The 25385-nt window shown below is 42.0% G+C and overlaps 2 protein-coding genes across 3 annotated transcripts in view; one reads left to right on the top strand and one right to left on the bottom strand.

Moving 5' to 3' along the window:
* Nucleotides 1–25385, bottom strand: part of LOC5568851 (arrestin domain-containing protein 17) — a 156085-nt gene that overhangs the window by 1313 nt on the left and 129387 nt on the right. The window lies entirely within an intron of this gene.
* LOC5568848 (ribosomal RNA processing protein 1 homolog) lies at nucleotides 156–23439 on the top strand. 2 transcript variants are annotated; one of them, XM_001652517.2, is made up of 4 exons: nucleotides 156–455; nucleotides 521–744; nucleotides 21699–23068; nucleotides 23148–23439. In XM_001652517.2, exons 1-4 carry the CDS (start codon nucleotides 197–199, stop codon nucleotides 23173–23175), a joined length of 1881 nt encoding a protein of 626 aa, XP_001652567.2. In that variant the 5' UTR covers nucleotides 156–196; the 3' UTR covers nucleotides 23176–23439. The 2 variants fall into 2 exon arrangements, with proteins under 2 accessions (XP_001652567.2, XP_021706755.1); XM_021851063.1 differs by having other exon boundaries at nucleotides 21699–23439.

Raw genomic sequence — 25385 nt, 5'->3', positions numbered from 1 at the left:
TTACCCTATTTAGCTTGCCTCGTGAAAAGGCCTATTGTTGTTCCCGCCCTCATTGAAAATCGTTGGTCATCAGGGGGAGTGCCCACCAAAAATAGTAATCGCATGTTTCGTTTTGCTCGCCCTTTCTTGCAAGCTGTCAACGCATCTTCGTCCTGGTTTGATCGATCATTCGCATGTGTGTTTTCGTTTGGTGAAGATGGTGGTCAAAGCGACAGAAGTGAATCCACGTGCCGCCGGCAAATCCGATTATTCCGAAATGCAGCAGACTACGGTAACTGGCAGTAAATATGCCCGGATACAGATGGAAACGCTTTCCAAGGCGGAAGAAAAGTCCATCCTTGTGGCTAAAGAGCTGAAGTTCGTGAAATCGCTAGCCGGTAACGATGCGAAATTGCGCCGCAAAGTGATGAAAAATCTTAAAATTTGGTTGGCAACGCGAAGCCGGAGCACCTTCGGTAAACAATCCTGAATTCCTTAACTTTATTGTCCAGCATAACCGAGTTCAATCTTTGGGTTTTAGCGTTCACCGATACGGATTTTCTCCGGCTGTGGAAAGGACTGTTCTATTGTATGTGGATGTCCGATAAGCCACTTGTCCAGGAAAGTCTCGCAGATGAAATTGCCTCGCTGGTGAAGTGCTTCGAGGACATTTCGGTGGCATTACAATATTTTGGGACGTTTCTAGAAACTATGTGCATCGAGTGGTTCGGAATCGATCACTGGAGGATGGACAAATTCATGATGGTGAGTAGCGGGTAGCACAAACATCTTGGGTTTCACCTTTCCCTTGAATGTGTTCACTTCAATGATTTACTTTGGCATGAGGGTTTTTATCGACTGAATTGTCTGTAATTGTACTTGTAATTGTAATTTATTAACGTTACGATACCCTGTCAGTTTACAAACTATATCTCAGGACAAGGAAACGAACGAAGTAAATTTGGATATTAAACATTGGAAACTAGTAATTAAATCACGGTTTTACAAGTTACAGTGACTGTCAGTGTCAATAACGACCACATTAAATTTAATCTTGGTACCTATTATCTACTGCCATCGTTTGACGGCTGCCATGAATGAATTAATTGTTGGTTCAAGCTTAATTTGAAGAGGAACGCCGTTCCAGCTAAGAGCTCCTGCAATGAGGATACTTTTCCTTTGGGACGTCGTGTGTGCTGGGATGGTAAAGCACCGAGTGCGCTCTTGCGTTCCTCGCTGAAGGTGCTGCAGCAAATAGTCGGGCAGATCCTTGGCATATCCCTGCCGCATAAAGCTGCAAATACGGTTCCGATAGTTCGTTGCTAGATCGTGTCCCAAGATGGTGTTCCTCACTTCTTCGGTGGACTCTCTCCGACGAAGCCGGTATACGAAACGGACCGCTGCCTTAAAACATCTGTTCAGCTGCTCCTTATGTGCTACGGACAGGCCGGGGTGATACACTACATCGCAATAGGTGAAGAAAGGCATCACCACTGCTTGCACTAGTTTTTTCCGGGTTTGGGTAGTCAGCACAGGCGAGAAACGACGAAAGGTATGCAGAGTGCCAAACACTTTTTTTGTGATTCCATTAACCTGAGTGAGCCATCGAAGATTCCTGTCCATTTGTAGACCCAAGTTAGTGACGCTATCGGATAGTGGGATGGCTTCGGCGCAAAAGGTGATGTCTGTAATCGGTGTAATTGTTCCTTCTCTGCAAAAGATGATAGCTTGAGTTTTTTTTGGATTTGGGAAAAGTGAGTTGATCCCGGCCCAACGTTCAATGTGCTGAAGATCGGTGTTGACCAACGCTACAAGCCTTTCGATGTCTTGCTTTGGTCCGGATACATATATTTGTAGGTCGTCTGCGTACAGCTGGTAGCTGCACTTGAGTCCCTGCGGCAGACTATTTACGTACAGGCTAAAAAGAAGAGCGCTTAGGCAGGAACCCTGGGGCGTACCATCTGTGAGAGGGTGCACTGCAGAGACCGTTGATCCAACTTTCACAGCTTGGCTGCGATGCCCAAGGAAGGATGTAACCAGCGCACAGGCATCTTGAGAAAAGCAAAACTCTTCGCTGAGCTTGGACTTCAATTTCAGGTGGTTGACGCAATTGAATGCGAGAGAGAAGTCCACTAACACCATGAGAGTACAGTGGTCACCATCGAAGCTGTTGTAGATGTCGTGTGTAATTTTGGCGAGAGCTGTTGTTGTGCTGTATTTCTTCCTGTAACCCGATTGGCACCTCGAAAGCAAATGCGAGCCTAGAGCATCGATGTACTCAACAATCTGGTCGAGTAAAACCTTTTCCAGTACTTTGGATATTGCGGGAAGCACTGTAATCGGCCTGAAGTCTTTGGGATGTAGCGGGTTCGGCACTTTTGGAATCGGAGTGACGATTCCCTTCTTCCACATGACTGGAAACGTTCTGCTATCAATCACCGAGTTGTACAGGTCTACCAGTACGGGATAGATGAATGGACAAAGCAGCTTTACAAACGAGATTGGGATGCCATCCGCACCGGTGGCGTTTGATTGAATCTGGTTCATTTTAGAGGCAACTTCACCAGCGTTGGTATGGCAGAAGTTAAACTGTTCCCTGACGCCCTCGTCTCTGATTGCACGATAAAGTTCATTCCTCGTAGAGGTTGCAGGCACTTGAATTTGTAGTTGGCGATGACCTTCGCAAAAGAAGCTGTTTAGCTGCTCAACGTCGATCTGTTCCTCTGGTAGCTCTTTCTTGGTGCTGTTGTGAACGCCCTCCCTCCTTAGGTTGTTCCAGAGTTTTTTCGCGGGTAGATGTGGTGCGAAGTAACGTTCGCCGTAACGCTTTTTGGCTTGTGAAACCAGGATTGCAGCTCGGTCACGTTTTTGGGTATACTCCAGCCATTGTGCGTCATCCCGCCTTCGATGAGGATTTCGCGAATAGAGTTCGTGGGCAAGGTTTCTGACGACGATTGCTTGTTCAATTTCTGTTGTCATCCATGGCGTGCGTTTATCCTTGACTGTGATGATCTTCTCAGGTGCATGGCGATCCATCAGGTTGCACAATTCAGACGTGAGGGATTGTGTTTTGACATTGACGTCCCTCGTATCCAAAATGTTTTCGAATCTTATTCCCTGGAAGTCTGCTTGCAATCTGGTTGTGTCGATGGCACGGAAATCTCTTACCGTTAGGCGGTGGGCTGTTGGTTTCCTGCATCGAACGTTCGAGATTAGGTAAATTGTCTCGTGATCCGAAATTGAGTTCGAGACTGCTTTGGCCGTCACAATTGATTGAGGGCAGTCGGTAACCATAAGGTCGATAGTCGTTGCACTCCTGTCTGTAATCCTAGTTGGAGTTGTTGGCAGAATTGTTAATTGTAACTTTGCTTCGTGAAGACTTAAGCTATCGAACACTCTCGGCGTGTAATCGCAGAGTTTTTAAATTCCAGCTTTGTTGATAATTATTCAGTCGAAAACGGATTACCAACTGGTGAGCTCGTTTCATGCTTATTTTAACACATTTTTATCATGACGACGTTTCGTTTATGCAATTTTCAAACAAACTATGGATGGTTTAAACCAATTGTCCCTACAAGTGTCCTTGTTCCTACCTACGCTGTACCTTGATGGCTACATTGCCAGGCGTATTGTAGAGCTCCATCTTCGTCGGTCTTGGGCGATACCTCTCCAGTTGCCCTAAACTTTTAGGGCTGCCAGGTCCTATTCCACTGCATACAGCCTGTGTATTCGTGGTCGAAGTCTGCCGTATTTCACACGCTAACTAATATTAATGCGTCTGTGTCACTATTTTCTAGTTTTCTCATCGAGTAATGTCCGCAGAACTTTCCGCTCGATAACACCGAAACATTTCCGGTCTGTCTCTCTGAGATGAGCGAGCCTCGATCTGCAAATCTCGATAATAATAACCCAACTAACAATTTTAGCGCTATAAGCCAATATTTGCTTTATGCTGTATAACAGTTGACTTGAAGCAGCGAACGCAGCAAAAAATGAAAGCTGTCAAAAATAGAACGATTAGCGTTAATACAGCTGTAAGGCAAACGTTTTGCAGCTACAAATCTTAGCTGAATAAATTTCGTCAGTTATCGCTTTTGCAGCTTTCACTAAGCTGTAACTCAACACCTTAAAGGATAGCGACCTAATGATGTGGAATAAAACTCGCCATTATCAATCCGGCTGCTTCTATACAATATGATTTGTTATGCTGCTCAATATATATTTAAGAAGCGCTTTGTCGTTAGTTATACAGCGAGCATACAGCAGTATGCTGTAAAACAACAACTTGTGGCGCATTTACTCAGCTTGTTGGATGTAAACATTGCATTTGACGTTTCGCACCCTTTTACAGCCTGATGAAGTGGTGTAAGCGTGGCTATGGCATCTTTTACGATCATTATAAAATATTGTTTGAACCGTTTTCGATGTAGAACAAAACGGTGTGTTTTCTTTGCCTTTCGATATAGACTGTGGTGGCAACAAGGACAGCGTCGAGACTTGTGGATGCAGAGATCGTGAGTTCGATTCCAAGCGGTGGCAGGTAACGTTGGGAACATTAAATTCAGATACTTATGATATGAGTTCCGATATGAGAGCTTGAAAATAATATTTAATCGATAATACAGCGAAGCTGTATAATAATTATTCAACAATTGCAAAATGGTTGAGAAAGCGCCTTCCGAAGATGTTACACAGCTACTTGTCGTATAACTGTCGAGATAGAGCAATGATCGATATGAATAAGAGCTGCCAACACAGCTTAAAAGTAGCTGAATAGATTCGCCAGATTTGTTGGTAAAAGGATCGCATAGAAGCTTTCGTTCATATGTACAGCACCTTTACTCACCATAAGGCCGTATAAAGAAGGCCTAGAGAATGTTTACATTTGCACTAAATGTTAGTTGGGAATTAAAATCTGTTTCTTTCAACGTCCACGATTCGCGTCCGTAGAGAGCCACCGAAAGAATCAATGTCGTCTTGTTACCAGTGGTCAATCGCTCATTTCTCGCATACTCTGAGATAACGCCCCAAAAGCCATTGGTAACCACGTGCGTAGCTGGATGTTTCTGAGCAAATGAAAGAATAAGCATCCAAACCAACATCACTAGCAGGTAGATATTTATCCTTTCTTACCCATAACGTTGTTAAATAACATGAAAATCCATGCAAATGCTCAGAAACAACGAGCTACACACATGGTTACCAATGGCTTTTAGGGCGAGATCAGAAGTTATGCGAGATTTTATGAAGACGGTTGTCTAATGGGTTTCTTACTGTGGGAAAGTTTAAATTTTAGAACAAGTGGTGGAGAAAAGAATGCAGGGCTGTTACAACAAGCGCGAATTTCACGATTCTCGCGGATTTGGCCAGCCAAGCGCGAAAATCGCGGATTTCCCAAATAATGCGGCAAAAATTGTAGTTATATACATACAGTCGTGATTTCATAATTAGGAAATTTCTATTTAAAACGGAAATTTCAAGTCGTCTTCTCCTTGAGAACAGTAAAGTTCAGTTAGTATAGTCACTAGACTGATGCAAATTCTGAAGTTTTTGCTCCCCTATGCTTAAACGATGTCAATTATGATGAAAATGATCCTCCCAAAATTTGAAGTGATTCGGAAGAAATTTGGATGTGCACACGCTATTTGAAGATTATATGGAGATTACTATGGGAAAGGCAAACCTTTTGTTTTCAATCCTCTAACTGCTCGTCATAATAATCTATGGAAAAGTGAACACACTCATCTCATGTGAAAACTTCCCAGCTACAACTTTGCCGAAGACCACATTTCGTTGGGTCGTACGGATAATTTGTTATTTTTGATAGCAAAGTCTAAATCATGCTGAGATGATCATTCAATTACATTCAGAGCAACACTGCTTTCTTGCTGTAGAACATAGTAGCCTGGATTACTTTGATCTATTCTTCCCGCCAGGAGCACCACTGTTGCCTGCCGAGCAGTTGGTTAAGCATGCAAAATAGAAACCCAGTTTATGATTAAGAATAGCAATTTTTCCTTAAGTCCTAACAAAATGTGGTCTTCAGCAAAGTTGTAGCTGAAAGGATTTCACTTGAGCAGAGTTTTCCATAAAATATTATATCGAAGAGATAGAGGCCTGAACACAAAAAGTCGGCATTTTCCATAGTAATCTCCATATAAACTTCAAATGGCGTGTGCACAGTCAAATTTCTCCCGAATTATTTCATACTTTGGGAGGATGCTATTTACCATAATTAAATTCGATTAAGCATAGGGGAGCAAACATTTCAAAATTTGCATCACTCTAATAGTCACTGATATCAAAAATACTGTTTAAGGAAATATTAAAAGCAGTAACATTTTATTTGTAAATCATTTTCATTTTATTTGGAGTCATTTATCTCGAGGGTCGCTAGTCAATCAAGAGATAGTTCCTCCCTCAATTCCTAATGACACTAATCTAAAATTCTATTCTATTGACGGCGATCTATAGGTTCATGACTTTAAGATAAACTGTAAATAAAAAATTATACCGTTCAAATCCTGTGAGTTTGAAGGACATTTCTCTTCCGTTAAAAATCATAGAAAATGACGCTGAGTAAGACCACTTAGCACATTTGGTTTGGCTTTAAAATATTTGAAATCAGAAATGTGTCAAATTTACTGAACATGAATATAATATGTCAAAATATTGAACCGTGTAAAAATTTGTACGGATAATATGCAGACACTCTGGCTGAGTGTTGGTGCTGCAGTCATAGTTGGTTACCCTACGAAATCTTAGGATCGATAGAAAAGTTTAAAATAATAGATAGCTCCGCAGTCAAATTAGGAGTTTTGTCAGTGAAGAATAAGTATTGTAAATCTAGAAGATACAAATTACTTGAAGTTAATCGAAAGCAGCACTAAAAATTGTATGTTTAATTAATGCCATATTTGACGTAAATATAACTAAATAAAACCTCTTGCAGTGTAAGCTGATCACCATAAAACCATTTCACGATCTGCTTTGAAATTCAGTGCAACGGTTGAATCACCACCACAATACACCGGTTAAAAAGTTAGCACCTGGTGAAATCGCTCAAAATAAAAGTAGTTTTGCCTGGTAAATTTTTTGTTCAGCAACAATGTTGTAATAAAAATGAATCTTTTATAAATTTGTAATTTTGAAGAAAACTGTTGCACACCGATGAGTGAAGGAATATTTTAAAAAAGCATAATGCAGCTGATATCAAAACTACTATTATTTTGAGCTATTTCACCTGGTGCCTAACTGTTCAATCAAACACTTCAAAAATCTTTGAAATTTACGTCATATGTTCCCGACATATTGAAGCAAGTAAAATTACGTGAATCTAAGTCACAAATTACGTAATTTTCCGTCACAAAGGACTGAATATAATTCGAATCACAAACATTTTCAATCACATTGAACGTATTTTTACAAGAATGAAGTATATTTAAGTTTTATTGCCATCAAATTTATCAACGTACGTAATATTAGTTTTTATAAGTGTGCAGTACTATGACGATTTTTGTGATAATGAATTTGAAGAGATGTTTAGAGTTGTCTGTCAAAATTTCATGCGTTTTGCTCATAGCAAAACAAAGTTACAGCATGCCAAAGTTGAGAATTTTGTATGAAAATCGGCTTTCACTACTATTATTCTGAACACAACTGTATCTACATTACATTTTCAATACTTTTGTGTAAAATTGTAAGGTCCGCGTAATTAAACTGAGTAGTTTACAAACCAGTTTTTATATTTTTTTTTGTTAAAATTTGGAATTTCATTTGTTTTAATATTTATAAGGTCTTGTTAAAATTTCATCGAAATTGTTTTATAGGTGACTCAGATCTGCCCTGTAGAGTTGGGCATTTTGTGTCAATTGTCGAGAGAGTTTTAAATGTATAGTCCAATGTACTGCCAATAACTAATGAATATTACTGAATAAAATGTAACAATTTTCGTAAACACAGAAATTTGTTAAAAATATTAAATTATCACAACAATCTTGTATTTTTACTTCAAATTAATTGAGTATTAAGACTTGAAGTTTTCATACAGGGTGTCCGCAAATTATCCGTACAAACTTTGAAGACATGGCACTATACAATCAAGCATGATAAATTAAATATTCAAGCACGTTTACGCATTTTTAATAATGAGTTGTAATTATGCAAATGAAACAGATTTTTTTAGGCGCGGATTGGAGTTCCTAGGCGCGGATCAAATTTTTGAAGTCGCGATTTTCGCGGATACGATTTTAAGATTCTTGTAACAGCCCTGAGAATGCTGGGAGATATATTATAGGATGCCTAAGAGGTCGGCGTTAAGTCAGAGTGGACCAAGTGGCATTTCTCATATTTTGAGAAAAAATAGCTTAAAGTATAACACTTTGGAATTTTTAAACTCGTGATGAATTTGATTCAGTATTTCCACACATCCTTGTGTTACTTTCAAACAATATAATGTAACGTGGTAATTATGGAAAAAAAAACATAATCCAACCCTCTAATAGAACGATTTTTAATGGACTATGCGTACTTGGTCCACTCTGACTGGACTAAAGAACATCGTTCGGCTATTTGGTTCACTCTGACTGAATAACTTCTTGGAAAATAACAAGATTTTTGCATGGTCAAACTGAGTTCAAATCTAAACATACCTATTGCCAACATCCTTCGACATCATATTCATTTCGGAATTGAAATCAGTGAAATTACGATAGTTTGAAAATTAAAGTTTTGTTGGGTCAGGGCATTGATGGTCAAGCGTGTGCTAGAATAAGGGCGTAAGTCGCATGATCGATTTCTCTTCATCGATCCTCTCTTCTTGAAATAATGTCACCTTTATGCAACTTTGTCAATATTTTTTCCTCTCAGGACGCAAGATTGCATCGCTGCCAAGCGATCTGAAGTGTAAAATGCTAACAAACTTGCATCTTGTCACCTTAATTCACAGAAGAGAGAATCGATGAAGAGAAATCGATCATGCGACTTACGCCCTTATTCTAGCACACGCTTGAGATCAGATATATTCAAATATGCGTTCAATCATAGTGGACCAAGTGAAAATCTAGATTACCGGCCAAAATAAACTGGCCCAATAAGCGGGTTCTAAGATATACCATACAGATACCATATACCGTAAGGACGCCATTCACCGCTCATTGTAAAGGTAAAAATTTGAAGTCCGTATGTGGACGCTAAGTGGTCCCCCAAGGACCCTAAAGGTATTAGGTGTAGATGATCCCCGTGCGCCAAATCGAGCTCGCGGCACTTGTGTACGCAACATGAGTAGTAACAACTAATTAGCATATAATTTTAACTAAAATAATATTCTATACTGTTGATATCTTCATAACACTGCACGCTGACATAAAATTCATAAATACAAAGGAGATCGTTCAAATATTACGTAACGCAACTGGGGGTGGGAGAGGGTCTTCCGTAGTGTTACGGTCTAAACAATTTACCCTTTTTAAATTTACCTATTTTGAATATGGTAAGCCCTGAGAAGGCTCACAGAAACATTGAGATTGACAGGATTTGTAACTGACCATAATTCATTTTTGTGTACATGGATTTCCGTGTTGCCAAATTCAAACCGAGTCAAAATCGAACGGGCACTGTACGATGAGAAGTATTCTTAGTAAACTTAGTATTCTTATGATCACTTTAACATTTGTTATACCCTATCTCAGCAATCATTCTCCTGATTGTTGCGTAAAAGACTAAGGTGTGGCCCACTTAGGATTGGAACACACACAAATTGGAATAGTTTGGATATAATTAAATAAAAATTAATTCTGTTTTAACTCAAATGTCGCATTGCTTGTATGCTTCAAAGGGAAAATAAGAAAAAAATATTCATACCCTTTAACAAGAAATTGTCGGACTTTTCCCGGAATACAGTTAATTAAGTTGCGCACACCATTTTCATCCATATTTTCAACAAGTTCATCCCATGTAGTTCACAGTTTTTCGATATTTTGACTATACTTTCATTCGCTCTTCCGCTTCATAATAGCCCAACATCTTTTAATTGGGCTGAGTTGGGGTCAATAAAGTGGGTATCACCTGTCATGGCATTATACCGGGCAAACGTTTGCTATCCGAACTCGCTATCGCTCGTCGGATCTAAAAATGGAAAAACATTCTTTGTTGCATTATACCGGGCAAACACCTGGATTTGCTATTTGCATGACACCAGTGAATCAATTGTCACCCAACACGCAGCAACAAAGAACTTGTCACCTTCTATTCTTGTTGCAACAATTTCATTCCGTAACATCAGTTTATCTCCACTTGAACAGAATATGACAATGATCGGTCACCAACTGCGCAGCGATTTTCTGGGCTTCGCATTGCAATTTTCGAGAACTTTCTCCGTGGTGGTAAACATTGACACATTATAAAACAGCATCCATAAAACAAATTTGGTTTTGTGTTTAGAATAACTGATTAATCGCGAGTTGAAAAGGTTGCAACAATGTTGCGCTCTGTGGTTGTCTTGACAATTTTGCTTTTGATTGTATCCTTATCCGCAATAGTTGAGACAAACGGTTGTGAGCGAGCTTGCTTTGTTATTTGTTTCTCGTCTGTTTTGATGACAATTTGAGATTTCGGCGACCATCTGCTGCCTCAGTTCAGCTGTTCTCAATGCGGCTTCGCCGCATGTAAAATTTGCACTGTTTACTGGCATGACTGCATTTAACAAAACATGGACTTGTTCTTTTCATATCCAAGCTTTATTCTTTAGGTTTGTAACTTTAATTTCGTCTTCTGTGATTTGGCTTTTTATGGTTCGGCCTTTTGTGATTCGGCCTTCTGTGATTCGGCCTTTTGTGATTCGGCCTTCTGTGTATTCGGCCTTTTGTGGTAGGCTAGAATGTATTCGGCCTTTTGTGATTCAGCCTTCTGTGATAATCCCGAATATTTTTTTCCCAAGTTTTGCATTAGGTCCACTTAACGCCGACCAAGTATGCTACAGAAGTGTTGGCGACATTCCGCAGTTCACGAGCCAGGAGCCCAACACACGCGGGTTTATTCAAAGTTCTTGGCAGGAATTCTAACGAGAATCAAAGCAATAATTGACCAATTGCTTGAAAGTTCTTTGGAAAACCACTGAATAGGTAATTAGTAGATTTTCAATGGATTCTATAAAAGATCGTTGGATGACTTTTGTTGTAATCCTTAGCAAATTTCTATTAGTTGATAAAAAGTCTAGCTGAGAATTTGTGTGGACAACTTATTAGAAGACCTAAAACTTTTCCCAATGATGTTTTGGACAGATAAATTGAGATTTCATGTTTGATACATTCCATAAAATACTGATGAGGTACCGCGGGGAAAGTGGGTAAATGGGACAAGTGAAAATAATTTGTATATTTTACTGAATATGTGAATTAACGTTTTAAACTCATGCGTAAAACCTTGAGACCATTCTGAGCTGTACGAATTTTTCAATCATTATTGCATAATAGAGCGTAAGATCGTTAACCTGTCAATTACTACTCCGTAACAAGTTGCCGGCGTGTAATCTTATTTTGATATTTGCGGTGGAAAAAAGTTGCGGAAAATTATTTTCTGTGTTGCTTCTAAGCTGTCTTCTCTGACAGTTTCAAACTGAAATTAAAAAGTTTTAGAATTAATTTGACGTGAACCTGAAAATAACTGAATTAAAACTCCGTCAATTTTCTAATCACGTGAGGCAAGTAAAAAGTTTCTCATTTGAGATTGAATTTGTGTTTGCTCTTCAGATAGCTATAAGTAAACAAGGTTCGCAATTATCATAGAAAATACGGAACATGCTGATAATTCAAGAAAAACTTCACTCAAAGCGTTAAAAGCTATTAGAAATCATGGAACTTCTTTGAAAGAGGTTATCAAACATTATGATATTAATGTGTCTACTTCGGACAGCCGACGTTTATCTAAAAGTTCCAATATAAGGAACGCACGGAAATCTCGTAGAATATCCATGTAAAACTAGTTTTAAACATGGAAATGGGGTATAAGTCTATCCACACAAAAAAAGGTTCTAAACACTGTATTGAAAGATTGCGTTCCAAGTAATGATTTCTCCTGAAGAGTTTTTTGACGCCATATCAAACTTTCTTAAAAACAATACACGTGTTTTGGACCTTGGACTGGACCGACGAAAACACGGGCAATTCGAACCGGAATAAACGTAAAATCGAACCGAAAATAAAATACTCAAACTCAACTTTTATTGCGTCCTTTCTCTTCGGTACTTTGGTATGTAAAATGGTGACAAAAGCACATTTTCTCAGGAAAAAGTTTCCAATCGAAGTCGGCGCGCAAAATTGACAGTTGCGCAAGGGGTGTCGTCGACGCAGGTGAGGTCGACAGGGCTGGGTGGAACATACACGGAAACATCCACCCCCGCCTTGAGGCTCTGCTGCCTCAATCCGTTGGTAGAACGCAGATCTTCTGGATGGGCCGCGAGAGTACTCCGCTTGACCACGCCGCAGGGTAACCGTCCGGACGACTCCTGTCGAGTCCGGGTGCAGCTCAGCAATACGGGCCAACTCCCATTGAGTCGGCGGGGCATTGTCGTTCTTGACCAATTCGTCATCAAACGTCAACATCCCACCGCAAAATCGCTAGTGTTTGGAGGGGATTTTAACCTCCAAATTCCCAAATAACCTCCAAATCATCACCTCCAAGTTAGTTCTAATTTCCTCCGTTATATGAAATATGGTGGCGCGTCGATCGTCGCAAGTTTGTCGTTAAACAGTCAATACAAGCTGATTCTTTTCTAGGTTCTCCTCCGTTGTTCGCCATTTGCTTCGCGGTTGCAGATTAGCAAGATATTCATCTCGCCAACGACGCCAGATTTCCGTTGTGTGCTTGTGTAAAAGTTGCCACTTATCCAGACGGTTCATTGGAATGTGACGGACATCAGGCTCCGGGATGAGGTTCATCGACTGCCCAACCAGAAAATGTCCTGGGGTCAGCGCTTCACAGCTGTCAGGATTGGTTGAAAGTGGACATAGCGGCCGCGAGTTGAGGCACGCTTCCACCTGTGCCAGGATTGTTGAGAGTTCTTCAAACGTTGCTGCTTCGTTGCCCAAGACTGCCACTAGGTGCTTTTTGGCGCTCTTGACCGCTGCCTCCCAGATGCCACCACGGTGCGGCGCTGAAGGCGGGTTGAACACCACTTAATAATCAAGTTGGTGAGAAATCGATCAGTTGCTTCGTTGTGGGTCTCTCGTGCAGTTTGAATTTCCTTCAGCCAACGGTCGGTTCCCACGAAGTTCGTTCCGCAATCCGACCAAATCTCGTTCGGATGAGACCTTCGTGAAATGAATCGCTTCAGTGCACATATAAACATATTGGTTGAAAGGTCACTTGCGACCTCCAAGTGCACCGCCTTGGTCGCCATACATACGAAGACTACGATGTAGCCTTTGGTCGTCTTCACGCCCCGAACGCAGGAGGCATGACCCTTCAGAGGGCCGGCGTAATCCACGCCGACGTGGGCGAATGCTCGAGTGCCCATCACCCGAGACACCGGTAGGCTGCCCATCAGCTGTGTCGCCGTCTTTCCTTTTAGTCGCACGCACCGAGTACATCCTTGGACTGTTGAGCGAACCGCCGCCTGAAGGCCGAAATTGTTGATTGACTGTAGCTGTGAGTAGGGTGGGACCAGCATGAAGATTTCGCAGATGAAGATCTCGCAACAACAACTCGGTTACTCTATGGTTCCCAGGAAGTATGATCGGGTGCTTGACGTCGTATGAGTAAGATGCATTCTGCAATCGTCCTCCCACTCGCATTGTTCCTTGGCTGTCCAGGAAAGGGTGAAGGGCAGACAATTTGTGTTTGGCTGACAATTCCTTACCTTTCTGCAACAGATCCAGTTCCTGCTTATATGAAGCATATTGTGCAGCTCGAGCTAGCTGCGCCTTTGCATCGTAGATTTCATTCGGCGAAAGTCCTGGTTCGAGGTTCGCGTCCTCCGCCCTGATTGCCATCAAGAATCGATTCACGTACGCAAGTGTGCGCACGATCAGTGTGTAATTCGATCGTCGTTCCAACAGGCGCATCTCGATGTCGTAGTTGGTACGGATCGCCACAGCTGCGGCGTGCAGAACCTTCACTCGACGCGGCTCCAATACCTCCTCATCCTCGGTTTCTTCGACAGGTACTTGCTTCCAGTGTTCAACTTCCGTTTTCAGTTCGTCTTGCCCATGCCACCAGAGCGGGTGTGTCACAAGTTCGCTAGGCGCGAGACCTCGTGAGGCACAGTCTGCAGGATTGACTTCACTTCGCACATGAATCCAGCGGTCGCGCGGGAGCACTTCCAATATTGCAGACGTACGGTAGGCCACATACGATTTCCATTTACGAGAATGGGCGGACAACCATTGGAGTACGATGCTGCTATCTGTGTACGCCCAAGGTTCCACCTCCAAGTGGCTGAATGCTTGCTTGATTGATTCCATCAGTGGATAACAGAGGCGTTGAGCTCCAACCTTGGCAATGACACCTGCTTAATCGGAGCTACCCTGGTTTTGGCGACCAGGAGATTGACGATGATGTCACCAGCTTCGTTTCTTCCTTTGGCATACACCACTGCAGCGTACGCCATCTCCAACGCATCTGCAAATCCATGCAGCTCGATTGTCCCATTGAAGTTGGGTGCGAATCGAGGGATGCGTATTTGCTCCACTTGCTGTAGAGATTCCTTGATCTCAAGCCACGCTGTTTCGACTGCTGGAGGCAGCCGGTCGTCCCACGAGAGTTCCGTGAGCCAAAGTTGCTGGAACAAAATCTTGACTCTTATGGTTACTGGGGAGAGCCATCCGAATGGATCGAATAGCTTGCACGAATCAGATAGTATTTGCCTTTTGGTGTTCACTCTGTTCGGTTTCAGGGTGACCTTGAAAGAGAAAGTGTCCTCCGTCGGCAGCCACTGAATTCCGAGTGCCTTCACTGAGTTTGTCTGCTCCGCAAGCTTGACGTCGACCGGTGCTTGATCGCCCTCAAATTCTTCCTGTAGTAGTTCGGGACAGTTCGTAGTCCATTTCCGCAGGTGGAAACCAGCGGACTCAAGTATTTCCATGACTTGATTCTTCATTATCCTTGCTTGCTGAACGTTGCGTACGCCAGACAGAAAATCGTCAACGTAGGTGTCGAGCTCGATTCTTTGGACGGCTTCGGGGTACACTGGTTGGTACTCACGGGCTGCCTGCTTCATGGCTTCGATTGCTAAATACGGGGCGCACTTGGTCCCGTATGTCACAGTGCACAACCGATAGTGCCTGATCGGTTGATCCTCCCTTTCGTGAAACACAATCCTTTGGAAGTCACGGTCTGTCGGGTGCACCACCACCTGGCGGTACATCTTTTCCACGTCTGCCGAGAAAGCCACCTGGTGGGTACGGAAACGCAGAAACACCGAGAAAAGATCCTGGTTGACGTCGGGTCCTGCCAGGAGTCTGTCGTTGAGCGAAACAACGGCGTAGAAGACAACCCGCAGTTTGGTCGTCGTACTTTCCGTCTTGACGTGTGGAAGGTAAAAACACTTGCTAGTCTCTACTTCCAGCTCATCTGGCGGCACCTCCTCCATGTGTCCCAGAGCCAAGTATTCGCTGCGAAACTCCGAGTACAACGCATGGAATTCCTCATCCTGTCGGAAACGCCTTTCCATCGACCGCAATCGTTTAATGGCTGAAGTGAGTGATTCACCCAGCGCTGGCTTTGAATCGTCGAACGGAAGTCGCACGATAAAGCGTCCATTTCCATCACGTGTGAGACTGGACCTGAACAGCTCAGTGGCTGCTAGTTCAGAAGGAGTAAGCTGGCTTGGCTTCGGAACCTCCTCCTGCTCCCAAAACAAACGCAAGGTGCGATTGATGTCCAACTCAGCATGGAGATTGATAATCGAGATGTTGCCTTGCACACTCGACGAGTAGATGGCTTGATTCCCTGACACAATCCACCCGAAGATCGTGTTCTGTGCCACAGGAACACCTCCGTTGTCCTTGACTTGCCCTGGCTTGAGGAGAGCAAGAAAGACGTCAGATCCCAATATAACATCGATCGGACCCGGCTGGTGATATGCCGGATCAGCAAGGTTCTCCTGTATTTGCTTGTCCAAAAGGCTTGGATGGATACTGCAGTGCTGTGTAGGAAGAGTCGAGGTGAGCTTCCCCAGGATGTAGGCACTTGTTTGCAACACACACTCGTCGGTGAACCGGTTGGCAATCACCAGCTTCGCCATACCACGGGTTGTTCCGGCTGCTTGCTGTCCCAAACCGGAAACCATCACCTTTCCGTTGCAACGAAGTAGGCCGAGCTTTTTGATACAAGCTTCCGAGATCAATGATGCTTCGAAGCCCGAGTCGATGAGAGCGCGAACTTGCAGCAGACCGCCGTCGAATCCCTGTACCCGGATGACAGCAGTAGGTAGCACGACCGACTTCTGCTGCGGTTCCAACGGTACCTGCGCCACCATTGCGTTGATGGTAGCTTCACTCTTCTGTTGCTGGTTTGATTCACTGTTTACCACTGGTTTCTTCCTGTCATCTTCAGCTTTACGCTCACATAGCAGTGTATGATGCCGCTGCTTACAGTTCTCGTTTCGGCACACTGCTTTAGAAACTCAAAACTTCGCGGTGTGCGATCCCCGAAGGCAGTTAAAGCACAATCTCGCGTTCTTCACTAGTTCGCGTTTGCTCTGAATGTCCATGTCTTTAAATTCACTGCACTGAAACAACGGATGCTCCTTGGAGCATTTCGAGCACTTTTCCCCTGCTGCAGCTGTGTGCAGCGACTGCATCTTCTTCTCACTGAGTGGCTTCTTCGCTGGCTCCTTCTTGACTGCTTCTACTGTCTTCTTCTTCGTGAAAGCTGTGCAGGTTTCCAGCGCATCACATCGGTTGTCCAGGAACTTGATGAAATCGTCGAAGGAAGGGTTTTCTTCTTCGATGATCCACCGCGCCCATAATGAACGGCTTTCCTTTTCCAGCTTTTCCAGCAGGAGGTAAATAAGCCACGGATCCCGTGTGTTATATTCCTCCCCGAGCGCATTCAATTGTCGCACCACCTCATCAGCAGTAGTGACTAGCTTGCGAAGATTTCCGGATGTGGCGGTGATCACCGCCGGCTGGTCCACGAACTCACGAATAAGAGCGAAAACGGTATATTTTTTCTTATCGTAGTAGTTCGTGAGCGCCTCCCATGCCTGCTGGTAGTTTGCGTCGAAAATCGGGAAAGAACTCACTAGCTGCTTCGCACTGCCATCGAGGTACGACACAAGATACTGCATCTTGATCGAATCTTTCAGATCGTTCCGGCTGTGGATGGTCGATTCGAAAATGTCTGAACGACCTCCAGCTTTTCCGATCACCGCTGAACGTCGGCACGCTGATCGATGGAAGCCGCACACTCAGGAAAGGTGAACGATTCGACACCATATCCGCTGCTGGATCGAGGTTTGCTTGGTTGTTGTTCGCGACGAGACGAGCAACATTTTCATCGCCTCGTGGAGATCGTTATCGACGATCGTTCCACTACTCGATACGGAATTGGTTTCATCCGGATTATTATCCGCGATGTACTTCTCCAGGATGTCTTTTGCACTAAAGTAGGCTCCGTTGAACTCTTCACGAATATTGTGCACCGAGGCAACCGCTTCCGGGTCGTCAAGGAGCTCTTCGATGCTTGCCTGTGTCTTGCGGAAGTTTCCAACAAGTTCCTTGAGCTGGTCGAGCCGTTCCGTTGCCTCGCTGTAGGACTCCTCCCCGACCACTTGCACCATTTGCGCGTTCCGTACTTTCACTAGTTTTTCCATCGCGATTCGCGGAATCCGACGACGAAGGACCAATGTTTTGGACCTTGGACTGGACCGACGAAAACACGGGCAATTCGAACCGGAATAAACGTAAAATTGAACCGAAAATAAAGAATTACTCAAACTCAACTTTTATTGCGTCCTTTCTCTTCGGTACTTGGTACAGTTATGGAAAATGGTGACAAAAGCACATTTTCTCAGGAAAAAGTTTCCAATCGAAGTCGGCGCGCAAAACTGACAGGTGTCGTCGACGCAGGTGAGGTCGACAGGGCTGGGTGGAACATACACGGAAACAACACGAGCGGTAGAAATTCTACAGAGCAGCAATGCAATTGCTGTCCCACGATATAAGAACTAACATTGAAAATGTTGTCGAATCATTTGAACAAACATAACTAAACAGAAGAAAACTGAATTGATTAGAATGAAATGTTCTTTGTTTACATGTTTCTTATGTTATTGTTCATTGGGACTCCTTAACAAATGTTGAAGTTAATAAAAACCCTAAATACTTTTTTCAATTTATTATTCACAACGACAAACTTTTAACTTGCCCCACTTGTGGTGCAAGTAAAAAGTAAAAAAACGTTTTTGTATTTTTTTTCCATTTTTTCATGAAAATCAATTTTATCATATCGTTTGTATTTGGTGGGAGTCAAGCTAAAAAATATACACGACCTTTTCTATTTAAAGTCTATAGAATTTGTAGAATCTAAACTATACGATTTTCATTACCCACTTCCCAATTGTTCCACGGTACCTTACTGATTGTGACGACGAGTACCCCTCGGCGCGTGACGATCAATAGATACCACAGGGGTGGCACTCTTATCTAGAAGCAAGGCAACCCGTTGGAAGGGAGAATGTCAGAATAGAAGGATAAAGATGATAAGCAGTTTTTTGATAGAAGTGAAATGAAGAAAAGAACGCATGCAGGAGTTTCTAATAATAATTAATTGGGAGCGAAAATTTTCTATCCTAAAGTTAAAACACTATTTACAATCGTGGTGAATTTATTATAAACCTAGTGAGTAAAATTTCTTAATATCAACAATTTGTAGCCTAATGAAAATTTGTTATTAGATATCTATCTACTTAACCTGAAGTTGGAGATTAAAATTGATAAATCTAAAGGAATTGTAAAGGAGAACACTGATAAAATTGTAAGTACTATTTGTGAAACTAAATTGGAAAATCCTAATTAAAATACATTTGCAGCTAAAGCTGTTCCCAACACAAACTGCGAGTTTTCTGTGGGACGCTAAAAGAAATCGGTACCGCAACACTGAATTTTTTAAGAAGCATATTTTAGATTACTAAGTTGACTAGTCCGTGATCTATGACAAAGTCCTCGTGAAGTCCCTGGCGAAATTCTGTATGAATTTCTGCTGATTGATATTGATACCCAGTGAATCTCTCAGTGAATCTAATGAAAAAATAAATTGCTAGGTCCCTTAGATGTTTTCGGGAAGATTTTCATTTAGTCCTTGGCGCCATTTTCGACAAAATCTTCGATGATTTTCTGAGAAAATGCTTATGTGGATGTCATTTTTAGAAAGCAAACAATTATATGGTTTTTGACTACAAGTTCGGTCGTAAAGATTTCTCCTGGGAGACCCAACGAGGGATTTGTCAGATTTGATTTTAGGCACATACCATTACTGCCCATAACTGCAAAACAGTCACATTCGAACTTTTTGACAAATTGGAGTTAATACCATGGAGAGTCATCAAATGACAAATACTTTTGATCAACTTAATCATCAATCAATCAGTCAATCAATCAATCAGTAAGTTGATCGAAAGTATTTGTCATTTGATGACTCTCCATGGTATTAACTCCAATTTGTCAAAAATGTCGAATGTGACTGTTGGGAGCAATCATATGGGGGCCCAGATAGCCGTAGCGGTAAACGCGCAGCTATTCAACATGACCATGCTGAGGGTCGTGGGTTCGAATCCCGCTGGTCGAGGATCTTTTCGTAAAGGAAATGCTGAGGGTCGTGGGTTCGAATCCCGCTGGTCGAGGATCTTTTCGTGAAGGAATTTTTCTCGATTCCCAGGGCATAGAGTATCTTCGTACTTGCCACATGATATACACATGCAAAAATGGTCAATCGGCAAAGAAAGCTCTCAAGTAATAACTGTGGAAGTGCTCATAAGAACACTAATCTGAGAAACAGGCTTGGTCCCAGCTGGGACGTAATGCCAGAAAGAAGAAGATTTGACTGTTTTGCAGTTATGGGCACACTAGTTCATCACTTTTCAAGAAATAGCGCCAGACGGGCTAATTTTAATAGAGAGGATTTATGCCATATCTAACGCTAGTTTTAAAAACATTATTTGAATAAAGGGGTTGGCTCTGTTGAACTCTGCTGTTTTGCAGAAATATGGTTTAAATTTAGCTACTGTTTTATACAATTTCAAAATTTATCTGAATTTCTTATGAATTCTAGAGGGTGCACAGTAATCTGCATTACCCCCCCTCCTTTTCAATTGAAAATTTATACTATATATTTCCCGTAATTCTATCGGTTTTTAAATCACAGTACATACCCTGGGAGGGAGAAACCAATACAAAATTTCTGTACGTCATAGGCCTATTCACATGACGTTCCAAAACAGCTGATCGGGAAGCTGTTTGACAGTTCTTCTATGAAAATGACAGCCTCGTGTATGCACCGGTCCTCCACCGATGTAAACAAATGCATAGACGGACCTGCCACATGAAAAGGCCTATAGTGAGCCGGGATTCCGCTGTCACGAACTGTCACTGTGAGCCCAGATCTCAAACATTGGACTAACATGGAAAAAGCGCGTAACTGATTAAAACACATTTTCGCATTTCATCAAAAGTGACAAAAATCGAATGAAAATCAATTCATGCACACAATACAAGTAATGTCACGTGAGCACCTTTCAATCTGATTGAATATAAAGCATTGAAAACGCATCGTTTTACTTTTTGCAATGAAAATGGATATTTAGTGCATAGAAAACTGTGGCCCTTTTTCCATGTTTGTCAGGAAAGATCGAAAGTACACAACAAAAGAAAACTAGCGATTTTTCTCAAGCCTGCCTTGATTGTTGTTGGCAAGCTGGAGTTATCTTGCAGTTCAAACAAACGTTGATCTATATTTCGTGTGCAGTATCTGTGCCTCCCTCCCAGTACATACCTATTTGAAAAACATATTTGTTTGTTATGAATGACTTAGATCGAATTCCCCAAATTTTACCACTTTGTACGAAAAAAGATAAACTGGCAAAGGTTTTGATCTGTATTACTTAGTGGGCAGCGTCCATCTATTACGTAACGCTTAAATTGGAAATTTTTTACCCCCTTCGAAACGTTTCTTGTACGAACAGCTTTAAATTTTTGTATGATTCGTAACGCTTGAGCCTACTCCCCCTCCCCCTAAGGCGTTACGTAATTTGTGGATGCCCGCCATATATACAATCCAAAAGCAAGTAGCTGGAAAGTTTAGAAAAACCTTTCTAAGATTAGATGGTGGTTAGATAAAATAACATCTATTCTATTTAACTCAATATTCATGGAACTGCATGTTTTTCAATATTTGATATTGAATACGCTGCTTCAAAATCCATAACTTGAAAACGTATATTTTGAAAGTCAAATCCAATATCGACATTTTCTATCAAATAATTCTGGAAAATAGAGAATTGAAAATTGCAGAACCATAATGTCACCCGGTTTTAAATTTGTAAGCATACGGGAAAAATCTGGAAATCGGAAAGCTGAGTTTTGAGTAGACACCCTGTAAGCAGCTTCAAAGTTACAATTATTCACATTTCAGTTACAGTCCTGCTAAATAATGTAAACTATATAACGTATTTCATAAATGCCGCAAGAAATGCATTTACAAATCTGTTGTTTATTCCTTTTCAGCTCGTTCGTCGCTGTACTCGACAGATGCTAATAGTGCTGCACGAAGCTGAATGGCCAAAAGATCACGTCAGCGAATTGATGAAGCACATTGAGAGAACTATTCTCAACCCAGACAAATCTCCCTTTGGTCTGACGAAACATTTCGACGATCTGCTGCTGGAGGAGATTGCCAAAGTTAGTGAGGGCGAAATCGAACCGGAAATTGTACATATTATTGTGAACACTTATGCCATTCGTTTGATCAGTACCAACGATATGCGGTTAATGAAGCACATCACTTCGAGCATATTCCACCCGTTGCTGTATCAATCGGAGTTGGGTCAAGATTATCAGGAAAAGTTTGAGCTCTGGAAGAAAACTAACTTTGTTACGGGAAATATCGATGACGTTGATTTTGATATTCAGTACGAGCAAGATGACGATGCAGAAGGGGAGCAGGACGATCAGGATGAGGAGGAGGAGGATGAAAGTGGTGCTCACACCGGAGAGAAAGTGTATGATCCACGTGCTGGACAAGTAGACGTCGAAATCCACGAGATTCGGTTCGATCCGTTGAAAATTGTCGAAATGTTTGAGAGCAATCGCTTTAAACCGTTCGTCACATCGAAGGGCAAAAAGCAGATGAAGATGTTGATGAGACAGTACAAAAAGTTTTCCGAAGGTATTTTTCCACTTGGTATCCAGTCGATGGAAAGCATTGCCAAGAAGGACTATGCCGTTGACATTGATGAGCAAGTTGCTGAACTGGAACACTACCAGGAAGAAGTGGTAGGCGAGAAGATTCCCAAGAAAAAGAAACGAAAGGAATTGGCAAAGTTGAAGCAGCAACAGACGACAGAGAAGAATCCCAAAATCGATGAATTAAATGTTTGGACCGAAACTGACGAGAATCCAGAAAATTCCGACCCGAAACCTGCTACAAAATCCGATTCCAAAAAGAAAACCCGGAAAAAGGTATCCAAAGCACAAATAAAGGAAGAAAAGCTGAGAAAATTGAAAGTCAAAAGAGAATCAAAACTAGCTGCCATAAAACAACAAAAGCAAGAATCAAAAGTCGTTAAGAAATCGTCAAAAGTTGTAGCAGAACCGAAACAAGACTTGCCGAAAAAGGTGGAAGTAGTCACACAGAGTGCGCCAAAGGCTGAGCCTAAAAAAACAAAATCGAAAGCCGCATTCGATGTACATGACGAGTGGTCCGAACCTTTGAAGGAAGGCGAAACGGAATTTTTCATTCCGTCGAGGAAAACTAAACTAAAGGAAGCCAACAAACAGATCAGCGAGGAATCTTCATCCCCTTCCCCCAGTAAATTGAAACAGTCCCTCGTGAAGAATCCTTTTGCCACCCCGAAAAATTCATCCAAATTGAAAAGGTCATTGGCAACACCGCAAACAGACGGCCCTTCTGAGAAGAAACGTGTTAAAATTGCGCTGAACAAAAATATCTTCCAGGATCTGCATCAGCACATCCAGCAGGTGAAAAGTTCGCCCAAGGTGCCGTACGATTCCAGCAAGAAACCGTCGAAGGGAGCCTTGAAACCGAATCTGATGCCGAGCCCGATCAATCCGTTCTACCGGAAGAAGATTGGATTAAAACTGAACGATACGCTGTAAGCCAGGTGAAGGCAGAAGGCGTAAGTACCTTTGTCATACCTACACACATACTTGCAAAGTTCAATGTACAGTTTTCGCATATTTGTTCGTAGTTTATGGGAGGACATAAATTTAAGATTTTCGATAGAGATTTCGTGTTTTGTAAAATGCATAATCTCACAGCCATGGTCCGGTTTGCTTTTGCAATCTTAGGGTAGGTAAACCTGGGGTTTTCATATTATTGATCATTACTGCATTAGCGAAAGTTGATGTTGCCTGATAATGAGTAGTAGTTAGTTGATGTAAACTCAAATAAACAAAGGGTGGGAGGTCTTCAGATTCAATGTACTGTCATGTCTACCTATCTCAAGTGATATTATTTATTCTACTTTTTGACTTGGTACCTTTTATCTGTTCGTACCTATGGGATCATGGATATAAGTACTGGCTGCAGTTGGCACATGAGGTAGACTTCCCGAACTGTGGACTGATTAACATATTATTTTATTCTTTATTTACAGGATATAAAAGTGGCGACGAGGATCATGGAAACGTGTGTTGAAGATAATCGATTTTCTTTGGGGTGGCGAATTGCCAATTGTATCTGTTTTTGAAAGTGTGGTGAAATTGCCGATTTGAGTTGAACCAAATTGTTCCTAAGAGCTGACGAAATTGTCGTTTATTGTGAACATAGTTGTTCTTTTGTGAAGCGATTGCTGTATTAAGATGAACGAAATTGTTCTTTAGTGTTGACGAATTTGGCAAATGTAATGTTGAGCAGTAAAATCCAATGATTTGAATGTTTTGTTGTAGTCATGGAATTAGCGAATTCAATGATTTCAATGTTTTGTTGTAGTCATGGAATTAGCAAATTTGCGTATTTCAGATAAGATCGTGGAATTCTTTGGATATATTTTCGATTGTTCGTTGTACGAGTTGTTGCAACTTGTAGGTGGTTTTAAAGAGTTATTAGAAAGTTTCTAAAGGGGAAAGGACTGTCATGTCTACCTATCTCAAGTGATATTATTTATTCTACTTTTTGACTTGGTACCTTTTATCTGTTCGTACCTACGGTATTTCTGAGATATAAGTACTGGTGGCACAGGAGGTAGACTTCCCGAACTGTGGACTGATTAACATATTATTTTATTCTTTATTTACAGGATATAAAATGTACTTGAATTTTATAACCGGGTAATAGGTTCATTAATTTATTTAGATAACACTGAATCAACAATTTCGCGCCACAATACTCGGTTCGTGGCCGCATCTCTCCATCCTCGGTTCTGCCCCACGCTCGCCAAATCGATGTGAACTTGATGCGCCCACCTAGCTCGCTGCACTCCACGCCTTCTTGTACCAACCGTATCCGACGCGAACATCATCTTTGCAGGGTTGCTGTTCGGAATTCTAGCAACATGCCCTGCATATCGTATCCTTCCAGCTTTAGCCACCTTCTGGATACTGGGTTCGCCGTAGAGTTGGGCGAGCTCATGGTTCAACCTTCGCCGCCACACACCGTTTCTTAGGACGATCTTTTGCGGTGTGCAGTTTGAACGTTTGAATACTCCATGTTCTTGCAAGTGCTCCTCGAGCATCGTCCACGTTTCATGCCCGTAGAGGTCTACCATTTCTCTTCCATGATTTGGTAGATGGTATGGTTACCTCTAAACGTTCGCACCATTGATCCCTTCCAACACACTTCCTGCAACGCTACGATGCCGAATCCACGGTCCTTCAGCACGTCGGCGAGTGAACAGTAAAAAATGAGTAATTTGTTTTAAGTTTTAATTTCTTTTAATTTGATGTGTTGCGACACAATGATAATTTTTGAATTCAACCCAGCAACACTGTACTAACGAAAATGAAGAAATAAACCGAACCTTGTATCGAACGGAAGTATTTTTACGTTTTTCGATAGTGTGCCAAACCATCCGATTTTCCTGCCGAAACCTAAGCCTGAGCTATCGTTGGACATTTTTTGGTCCGTTCTCCCGGATCATCGGAGGAATTTTGAATGGTTTCCGGCGTTCGCGAGTGATTGATTAGCACCGGGTGCTAATTATTTTGGCGCAAGGCCAAATTACGCGTTGGTGG

Source organism: Aedes aegypti, chromosome 3 (genome assembly GCF_002204515.2).
Source record: "Aedes aegypti strain LVP_AGWG chromosome 3, AaegL5.0 Primary Assembly, whole genome shotgun sequence".
Taxonomy (NCBI): domain Eukaryota; kingdom Metazoa; phylum Arthropoda; class Insecta; order Diptera; family Culicidae; genus Aedes; species Aedes aegypti.
The sequence above is the reverse complement of the archived record's forward strand: the minus strand, read 5'-3'. Positions and strand labels throughout refer to the sequence as shown.

Bases quoted from the DNA above. Each gene is read 5' to 3' on its own strand.
- LOC5568848 (XM_021851063.1), top strand. From the start codon at position 197: ATGGTGGTCAAAGCGACAGAAGTGAATCCACGTGCCGCCGGCAAATCC. The intron at 456-520 runs GTAAACAATCCT...TTTGGGTTTTAG, and splicing joins GCGAAGCCGGAGCACCTTCG to CGTTCACCGATACGGATTTT. The intron at 745-21,698 runs GTGAGTAGCGGG...ATTCCTTTTCAG, and splicing joins GGATGGACAAATTCATGATG to CTCGTTCGTCGCTGTACTCG.